The following is a 9,562-nucleotide window of genomic DNA, read 5'->3' as shown; positions in this document are numbered from 1 at the left end:
AGTAGGCCCAATTACTTTTTTTTTGAGACGGAGTCTCACTCTATCACCCAGGTGCAATCTCGACTCACTAAACTCCGCCTCCCGGGTTCATGCCATTCTCCTGCCTCAGCCTCCCGAGTACCTGGGACTACAGGCACCCTCCACCGCGCCTGGCTAATTTTTTGTATTTTTAGTAGAGACGGTTTCACCGTGGTCTCGATCTCCTGACCTCGTGATCCACCTGCCTCGGCCTCCCAAAGTGCTGGGATTACAGGCCAACTGCCTTTTAAAAGGCAATAAACTCAATGCATAAAGTACTTATTTGGCTACCTCCCACCCCTTTCTCACATTTTAAGTCTGCTCAGGAGAAAATTCACACATCCGGTGCCACAGGGAAAAACCTAAAGTCTACCTCAAAATTTTGAGTTCTTGGTTAAAGCATGAATGAGCCACAGAACTATTTTTCATTTAAACAAGAGCAAATTGTAGACCTAAAGATTACTTCTAAGGACTCAGTTTACAAAAGTCAGATAGATTTACTTTGTTAAAAACACAGCAAAAGCCTACTGGTTTAAAAATTAAGACAATCTAATTATAGGGTAGCTATTGCCTTTTCTCTCTGCAGTAATATTTTCCTCAAAATTATCAAGACAGTTCTTATGATGTTCCTTTTGAAACACTACAAAAGCAAATATTAAGGTAACTCAAAACTTGAATAATATTTTCTTTATTTACAAGTTAGAATCAACAAAGACAGTCCAGGGGACCAAACGGGGAGATGACTGAAACCCCCAGGGCCCCAAATGGAGCGGAAGGAAAAAGGGAAAACAGAGTAGAAAAAAAAAGTCAACGTAAAAAAAGAGCTCCCCCTTCTTCCCTCCCCATGGAGGCTGAGGGGACCACAGCCCTACCCTCCCCCCAGCCTTACCTAGCTTAAAATAAATTAGAACAAACAATCTCAAAACAGGGCCCTTAGAAGTGAATAGGGCAGCCATGGCCTCATGTAACTCCAGATCAGGGCTTTGCACTCCCACCCTTGCCCTGCCCCATTTTGAATGGGGGCTCTGTGTCCAAGAAGTCACTCCCCAATGGGGCTAGGAATTCAATGTGATTTTGTCCATGTCCCTCCTTCAGTAAATGTCCCTGCATCCCTCCCCCACTGCAGAGCCAGCTCTCCTAGAGGGGGGCAGGGGGAAGTGAGATGAAGAAGTGTCACAGCAAAGAGGGAAGGGGCAGGTGGGGCAGGGTGGTCTAGGGGTCCGGTCCTGCGGAGCCTTCCTGCCCCATCTGGCCTGACCCCTTAGCCAGAGTCTGAATCACTGGTGTCTGAAGACGACGACGATGAAGAGGAGGAGCTGGAATCTGAGCTGGAGCTGGAAGCGCTAAGGCGTGACACTGCTACTTGCTGTGCAGAGGATGACTCTGTTTTCTCACTCGCTGCAGAACAAATTTGAAAGTTAAAGACGTTCAAGTCTGAATCTTCGTTTGTCAATAAAAGACAGTCAAGAAGGCAGGATGCAGTCAATCTGTAGTGGCCTGAAAGTATATACTCACCTTTTTTGGGGGGCTTTTTAGTGGAATTGAGCTGTCCGCTGACATCTTGTAACCGCTTTTCTAATTCCCGCTTTTTCTCCAAAGCCAGTTCCTCCTTTGTCTTTCCCACAGGCTTCTTAATGGCTAATGAAAGAAATTTATCAGGATACATTAAGATTGCCCCAAGCATCTTATTATGGGCCCCTAGGTTCCCAAGTTCCTTTCTTGAACCTAAAAAGCCAACCAACACACCCCATTATCCTGGGAGCTGACAATCCTGAATGCGAACAGATTCCACCATCTTTCCTAAACTGTCCTCAGAACCATGAGATGAATCTCATTTCATACGTACTGTAGGGCTTCCGGGGTTTCTTACGGAGGCAGGAAAGGACATAGCGCTCAAGCTCTCTAAGTGTGGATGGCTTGAGTGTTTCAAAATCAATCTCAATCTCTTCTGGGTTTGAATCACGTAAAGAGGGCTCCCTGGCTTGGATTATATGCACAACTCGGCCCAGCTTCTCCCCAGGTAATTTGTTGATGTCCAGGCTCAGCTGCCGCTTCTCATCGTAACTCATGGGCCTGCTCTCTTCCTCCTCCTCTGAATCATAACCTGTAGGCAGGGCAGGTGGGGCTGTCTTTGTGGCCTTTTTGGGGAGCCTATGGGCAAAAAGAGTTGTCAGCAAAAGAAGCTTCATTAACCTCTCCCAGTATGTTCCCACTGCTATAATTCAGTGATCCTATTTCCTGCCCAGAGTGGAGCTTCTGTTTTTCCATTCAATGGCCAAGTCAGAGGTGGGCTACTGGGACACTGTATAGGTGAAACAGAGCATTTTATTTGGTTGTTTGCACTATGCTCTTGACTGTAAGTGGGCAATAACATGTCTTTAAAAAGACAATGTACATACATACCTTAATGAAAAAATAATTACTAAAAATGTGACACAAAAATATGTTGGAAAAACAGTGTTGAAAGACTTGCTCCATACAGGGTTGTCACAAATCTTCAATTAAAAAAAAGTAGTATCTAAAAAAAACCTCCATAAAGTGAAGCACAATAAAACAAGGTATATCTGCTTAAGTATACTGGCATGGGTCTTTCTGCTCCCTAAAACACTACCAAAGTACACCATGGGCCAGGTGCAGTGGCTCACGTTTGTAATCCCAGCACTTTGGGAGGCCAAGGCGGGCAGATCACTTGAGGTCAGGAGTTCAAGACCAGCCTGCCCAACATGGCGAAACCCCATCTCTACTAAAACTACAGAAATTAGCTGCGCACTAAAAATACAAAAATTAGCTGGGCGTAGTGGGCATGCCTGTAATCCTGGCTACTTGGGAGGCTGAGGCAGGAGAATCGCTTGAACCAGAGAAGTGGAGGTTTGCAGTGAACCTGGATCGCGCCGCTGCACTCCAGCCTGGAGTCTTAAAAAAAAAAAACCAAACCAAAAAACCAAAAACTACTACGCCATGAAAAACAAAAGTCTAGACTCATTGATTTACAGCAACAGGCAAACTATATGGCCCAGGGAACAAATCTGATCTGCCACTTGTCTTTGCAAATAAAGTCTTATTGGAACCCAGCCATCTTCATGTTTCTACTTTATGGCTACTTTGAGTGCACCGTCAGAGTAGCTGTGAAACACCCTGTGACGCCCAAAGCCAGGGGTCCCAACCCCCAGACCAGTACCAATCCGTGGCCTGTTACTGGGCCACGCAGGAGGTGAACAGCCGGCATGTGGGCATCACTGCCTGTCAGATCAGCAGAAGCATTAGATTCTCATAGGAGCATGAACCCTACTGTGAAGTGCATGTGGTAGATATCCAGGCTGCATGCTCCTTATGGGAATCCAATGGCCCAATGATCTGAGGTGGAACAGTTTCATCCCAAATCCATCCCCTCAAACCCTGTCCGTGGTAAAATGTCTTCCACGAAACTGGTCCCTGGTGCCAAAAAGGTTGGAGACCACTGCTCAAAGCCTATTGTATCTGTTAACTGGCCATTTAGAAATATCTTCGCAAAGAGAGATGGCATCCCCCAGACAGACAGAAATAGCCATACTAGTCTCTGCTTCCTACTCTAACTCACTTGGTGCCACTTCCTCCAGAAGGTCCAAAGCCAGAAGAGCCTAAAGCAGCACTGCCACCCCCACTGCCACTTGCTTTCTTGGACTTCTTAGGTTGAGGTGGGCGGGGTGCCCGAGGCCCCTTGTCATCTTCATCGGCCCCAGCTCGGCCTCGATGCTTCTCTGCCTTCCGTTTCTTCTTTTTCTCTTTTTTCTCTCTTTTCCTCTTGGGCTTGGATATTGGACCCTGGGACAGAGCAGCCAGTTGTTCATGTACTGCCCGAAGCTAAAGGAAAAAAAAACATGAAGTGGAAAAAGTAAATAAAGATAAAATAACAAGAAGAAAAAATTAAGACAAAAGGCATGAACCCCTTACCCAATAAACTTTTAAGAGTAACAAAATACCTGTTCCTGTAGTTCTGCTAAACGATGAGCCCTTTCTTCCTCTGAGTCTGAGCTTTCACTCTCTTCTTCTTCCTCCTCGTCCTCCTCATCTTCCTCCTCCTCTTCCTCAGAGGAGCTCTCACTGCTACTTTCCTCACTGGAGGACTCTGAAGACGATTTGGCCAAGCCAGGGGGCATGGCAGTAGAGACTGGTAAAGGCCCTGGTTCTAGTGGTTCATCTGGCATCTTGGCATAACGGAACTCAAATACATCCTAGAAAGAGGCACAAACTCAAAACTATGCTGAGAAACAGTGCCCTGCATACCCAGCCACCAAGTGAATATAGCTCCAATCTACAACTGTACACAACAGTGAGACCCTCATGTTGAGGCTATGCAGCACAGATGACAAAATAACTCCCCATACCATTTATTTTTCAAACTCCAACCTTTCCACTCACCTGTAGCTTTCGTGCCATTGCCACAACATCGTGATCTGGGGGATTGTACTTATAGCAGTTGGAGAACATAAGCCGTACATCAGCAGCAAACTCCTGTGCATCCCGGTAATCACGGTTCTCCATCTTCCGCTGCAGAAGGAGGCAGCATCAGAAGCTGCACAGGCAGGAAGACTCACCTTTCCCTGCCAACCCCAGACACCACAAGAGCCCTCTCTTGAGAGCACAGTGGGGATGACCTTAAGGATCTGTGCCCTGGGGTTCAAGTTTGAAGTCAAAGGAATTTGGGTGGGTTGAAGAAATATTTATGTCTAGAAAAAGAAATCATTTCTAAGTGACAGAGGAGAGGTGGACTATGACTGTCTTTCCACCCCATAACTTCCTTAACCCAACACTGCCACAACATTAGTACTTAATTATACAGTCAGTATTGTTCTCAAGACAAAGAAACCCCACCCTACTGTTTCAAACTCCAGGAAATACGAATTCTCAAACACCAGACCTTCTGTTCCATTATTATTTTATAAAAGTAAAATGCCAAGAACCAAAGACCGCTGTGTGCCCACATAAGGAGACTTATTGTTTTGCACCTAGGCTCCCATCACTGCCTGAGCATCCCACCTGCCCCATGCAGTGGGTACCTTGACAGTGCTGAGGTCCATGGGGTGCTTAATGATGTCATGGTAGTCATGCAGGCCAAGTGCAGAAGCATCCACTGGTTTATAGAAAGGCCAAGCATAGGCAGCATGCTTCTTAGAGAGTAACTCCTTCAAAATGCCATTGCAATGTTTTAACTGTTCTGAAAGCTTTCCTTTCTTAGAGCTCTGGTGTTGTTGCTGAGAGTCAGGCAAATCTTTGCGTGGGGGCTTGATGGGGCGACCACTCTCTCTACGCATAGGGGGAAGCCGTGCTGCCTTAGGCTCAAGACTCCCAGGAGGGCTAGCTGGAGAACCAGGAGCCAGGATGGCTGTAGGTGTAGGAGTGGTAGTATCTGCTTTCCGCTTTACGCCTTTTTTCTGAAGAAAGAAACAAGATAGAGAACCTGTCACTCCAAGCCCACCTTACTTAAGACCCTTGCCTCCCTGCTGCCCAGAGAAAATCCACAGATCATACCTTGGCAAGGGGCTGGGCTGGAGGAGCTGCAGTAACAGCAAGGAGCGGGGGTCCAGCAGAGTGCAGGGACTTGAGAAGTGGAGAGGAAATGACTGATGGGTGGGGAATGTTGAGGACAGTGGTAGGTATCTCAGGTGGAGGAGTATACAGGGCTGTGTGTGACACAGAAGAGACGGCAGGCACCTGATGGGCACTGGTAACACTGCCCTGGAGCGCTAGAAAAAAAGGAAAAAAGTGTAGTTTGATTCTCTTTCCCATCTTTAGCTGTCCATTTGCAAAACTCCCACTCTTCCTACCTGCCAACTTGGCCCCCTTCTTGTGGCTGTTCTTAGGGATGGTCACCACCAGCTCTTGTTCTTCTTGTGGCATTGATGCAACTTTCTGCAGGAAGATCTTTTCCAGCGTTTGCGCCATTAGGACAATATCATCAGTGGGCTATAAGAACACAGACAGCAATAAAGAAAGTTCAAAAATGCCAGCAGATGATAGATACACACCATCTTTCTCAGAGGCATTCAGGCCCTAGGCCATTACCATATCCCCACAAGTCATCTTGTCATCAAATCTTAAAGAAAATTTCCTACTCCAGGCCACTACTAATTTCCACTTTCTCCTAACTCTATCTCCCAAAATCTGAAAGAAGAAAAAACTTGAGAGCTGACAAGAAAACAGATCCCTGGTCTACTCAGGTCTCCGGTGCTTTCTAAGAAACGGGACCACCACCCCCAAGTATGAAGTGTTCTAAATAACCTTGAACTGGAGCTCTGAAGTCACATCACTGTGTTCAATAGTACCATCTAGAGTCAGGTTAAGACTCCGACTACCCTACCTGGATAACACCTTCAGTAGCAAAAGATTTAAACTTTATGTAGACAAAGTATCCAGCAATAATAGAAGTTACCGTTTCTCCCCACCTACTAAATGAACACACAGAAAAACTCACCTTGTTGTAAATGTAACAGTTGGTGAACATGGTATTAAAATCTTGCATACACTCTGAGGCAGCCCAATAATAATTGTTCTCAAGTCTCCTCTTAATAGTACCCATGTCCATAGGCTGTTTTATAATTTTGTGATAATCCTAAATAAAAAAATGTTAGATCAGAACCATAGAAAAATAAATGCTTATAGGGAGACTACCAATCCCTGACTCACACACACACACACACACACACCCCCTATGCATCAAAGGAATAGTTACTTAAACTGCGGCCCCAGTTAAACTGTGGGACAAAATACGTAAATAAATAAAAAAGATTCTTGACATCCACAGGGAGGCCCCTGCTGCCTTTCTTTAACCACCCACCTCCCACCCACTCTGGAAACTTCCCATCCTGTGACATTACCTCTGGGGCTGGCTATCCATGGGCTGCATGAGGGAGAGGAAGAAGCTAAGAATTTTGGCCACCGTGGTCCTCTCCCAACCCGAGGTGGGAATCTGTAAAATGGAGCCAGGGCACAAAAGTTAAGGAAGGACACATGGAGGGGACAAGGAAAGATGCCAAGATAGTTACAGCAAGCGGTCGGATCAATCGCAAAGGACCAAGATATCCAGAAACCTGGTAGCTAACTGCCCTACAGGGGAGAAATGGGAACTCCCTAGGGGCCGCAGCATCTACCCTAGGCAGACCACCCCCATTCACACGCATTCTTGCTCACCCCATACCTCCCGGGCTCCAATGCCTCTACTCACCGGTAGACCCAGTTTGACAGCATCCACAGGCTGCCGGAATGGCCATGCGAACTGATGTTTCCACAGAGCCTTCATCACTACCTTGTGTAGGTATTGCAGCTGGTTGGTAACTCGTCCTGGCTTTTTGGGATTGGACACCTCTGGGGGTGGTGGGTTGGCAGGGGTCAGTTGCAAAGCAGGCACCGAAGCCATTGTGGGGCTCTCAAATCCCTCATACAAGAGAGAGGGTTTTCGAATCCTTTTCCCTGGTGCTGCTGCTTCTGGGCCCAGCCCCAGCAACCCTGCATTCCCTTCCCCAGGGAGCCTGTAAAGATGGGAAACAAAATTAGGGCAATATCGTCCAAATCAGGAAAAAGTGCATCTGCACAATGGTCTGATGAATCCAGGTGCTGGCCCTAGTGAGGTGGTTAAGCTTATGTCAAGTGCTTCTTAAGCAGAAACAATATCCAAACAATCTGTGGATTGCTGGCCTCGCCTTCCTTTTATTAATATTTTTAGTATACTATCTAGATGCCACCTTCTGAAGTCTGATGGGCTCTGTTCTTTTTCATATTTTAAAAAACTCCAAAATTGTTTCTGACAGGGCACGACATCTCAGAACTACAGCCCTATGGGGATGGGGCTTAAGCAAAATGGGTGGAGCTAAGAAACTCAAACCCCAAGCTTCCTCCTCACTAGGGGTTTGGTGGTTGCCATGGTGGTTGAGCACTGGTGAAGAGGAAGAGAACAAATTATGGATATAAAAAATTCCATAAAATGCTGGTAAGACACAGAATAATCCACCTCGATAGAAGAGAGAGCACCATCTTCCACAAGGTCTGGGTAGTTCACGCCACAACAGAACATAGACTAGAAACCCAGAGAAAGAACCATACCAACTTAAAAACAAATCCAGACAAGGAAACATTGTCAGACTTCACAACCCGAAACTGCCAGGCCCCCAAAATTATTCGCACCAAATCAAAGTCTCCTCACTCCAAGGAAGTCAAAAAGCCGTACACAACAGTCAAGGTCACCAAGTGATAGCCCCCTTCTACCCATCCACTACGCAACACGATTCCACTACCAGTTCCCCCTGTAGCACCAACTCCGGACACCAAACGCTAACAGTGGTTCATTTACAGTCCCTCTGGTGCTCCTTGGATCAGCGTTTCCTACCACCTAAGAATTAAGACATCATATGGGAATCTCATTGTTTACATCGCAGAGCTGAACTAGGAACCTTAGCTCTACCCTCCTGCCCTGAATCAAACTCTTAGTGTTACGAAAAAAACAATCCCTCCACCAACAAACAACACACACAACCCACCCACCCAAAGAAAACAAAAGATTTAGTGACATGCCCTGGGCATTAGGAACCTGCAGACTTGGGAAAGTGATCCCTTTACCCATCTCTGGGAATCCCCGTTGCCAGTCCCTTAAGCGCTCTGTCACCAAGGCAACCAACCCTACAGGGCGCTAGAGGTGGCCGTGAATCCCCCTGAAAAGCTGACAAACCGCCGCTAGACACCAGACGCACCAAACGCCAGACCTGCTGTCCACCCTCACTACACTCCACCGTCAAACTAGCTCTCCCTGACTCGCTTAAGACTGGGCCACGGCAGCATGAATAGTATATAAATTGACAACCTGTATTCCCCTCCATGCGCAGGAGCCAGGCCGCCACCACTGTTCCAAAACCGTCGCTCAATCCCCTCCGCGCGGCCGAGTCAACAGCTGCGCCGCAAAACAGCAGCGCGCCGAGGCCGCTCCGTACTCCCAACACGGCGCCCCACACCCCTGTGCCGCCGTCCCGCAACATCCCCTTCCCACAGTCGGCTCGCGGAAACGTACTTGTGGGGAGTCACGTTTTGCAGCATCTTGACCGCAGGGAACCGGCGCTGCCCTCAGCCGCGGAAAGTCCGGGTGGCCTCGGTTCCCCTCACCGCCCGGTCCAGCATAACCCGGTAAGTTGGGGGGAGGCCGTTCCTCTTGGGCCTCCAGGCGACAAACCCCCTGCCTGGCTGGCACGAAAGCAGTCTCTTTGGGGCCTCTCGGAGAGCTCCGGGCAGCTTGGCGCGCTCTGCAGACGGCGGACAGCAAGAAAATGGCGGCAGCCTCAGCTGAGGCGGGCGACTAAGGAGGGACTGACTCTTCAAAAGACGGTCCCCGATCTCAGACACCGTCGTCAATATAGCCCGCTGTTGGTCTGCAGGGATCCCCTCTTCTTGTCGGGACCCTACGGGGCCGACGAGGTCCCGTTTCGATCTCGGATGGAGGCGGATGAACACGAAAAGTGGTTTAGGGAGCCGCCGCCTCCATCTTTGAAATCCTCTTGAGGGCGGAGTAGAGGGGGTGGACAGA

At 47.9% G+C, this 9,562-nt stretch overlaps 1 protein-coding gene across 2 annotated transcripts; it reads right to left on the bottom strand.

The window, feature by feature from the left end:
- Positions 1–690: 690 nt before the first annotated feature.
- Positions 691–9,195, bottom strand: BRD2 (bromodomain containing 2). Of its 2 annotated transcripts, none has more exons than XM_032141400.2 (12): positions 9,053–9,195; positions 7,220–7,523; positions 6,470–6,607; positions 5,823–5,961; positions 5,527–5,741; positions 5,055–5,429; positions 4,417–4,545; positions 3,978–4,229; positions 3,596–3,858; positions 1,865–2,169; positions 1,534–1,656; positions 691–1,416 (listed from the first exon to the last, which is right to left on the bottom strand). In XM_032141400.2, the coding sequence occupies exons 1-12, from the start codon at positions 9,076–9,078 to the stop codon at positions 1,280–1,282; spliced, it is 2,406 nt and encodes an 801-aa protein (XP_031997291.1). In that variant the 5' UTR covers positions 9,079–9,195; the 3' UTR covers positions 691–1,279. The 2 variants fall into 2 exon arrangements, with proteins under 2 accessions (XP_031997291.1, XP_031997293.1); XM_032141402.2 differs by lacking the exon at positions 9,053–9,195 and adding an exon at positions 6,873–6,964 and having other exon boundaries at positions 7,220–7,354.
- Between the last annotated feature and the right edge of the window lie 367 nt (positions 9,196–9,562).

Source organism: Hylobates moloch, unplaced genomic scaffold (genome assembly GCF_009828535.3).
Source record: "Hylobates moloch isolate HMO894 unplaced genomic scaffold, HMol_V3 SCAFFOLD_20, whole genome shotgun sequence".
NCBI classification, from domain to species: Eukaryota; Metazoa; Chordata; class Mammalia; order Primates; family Hylobatidae; genus Hylobates; species Hylobates moloch.
The sequence above is the reverse complement of the archived record's forward strand: the minus strand, read 5'-3'. Positions and strand labels throughout refer to the sequence as shown.

What these genes read in the sequence shown, in the direction of transcription:
- BRD2 (XM_032141400.2), bottom strand. Translation starts at nt 9,078, where the DNA reads ATGCTGCAAAACGTGACTCCCCACAA. An exon ending in CTGTCAAACTGGGTCTACCG is followed by an intron (nt 6,608 to 7,219) that starts GTGAGTAGAGGC and finishes TTTTTTATTTAG; the next exon opens with GATTATCACAAAATTATAAA. An exon ending in ACTGTTACATTTACAACAAG is followed by an intron (nt 5,962 to 6,469) that starts GTGAGTTTTTCT and finishes GTGTTCTTATAG; the next exon opens with CCCACTGATGATATTGTCCT.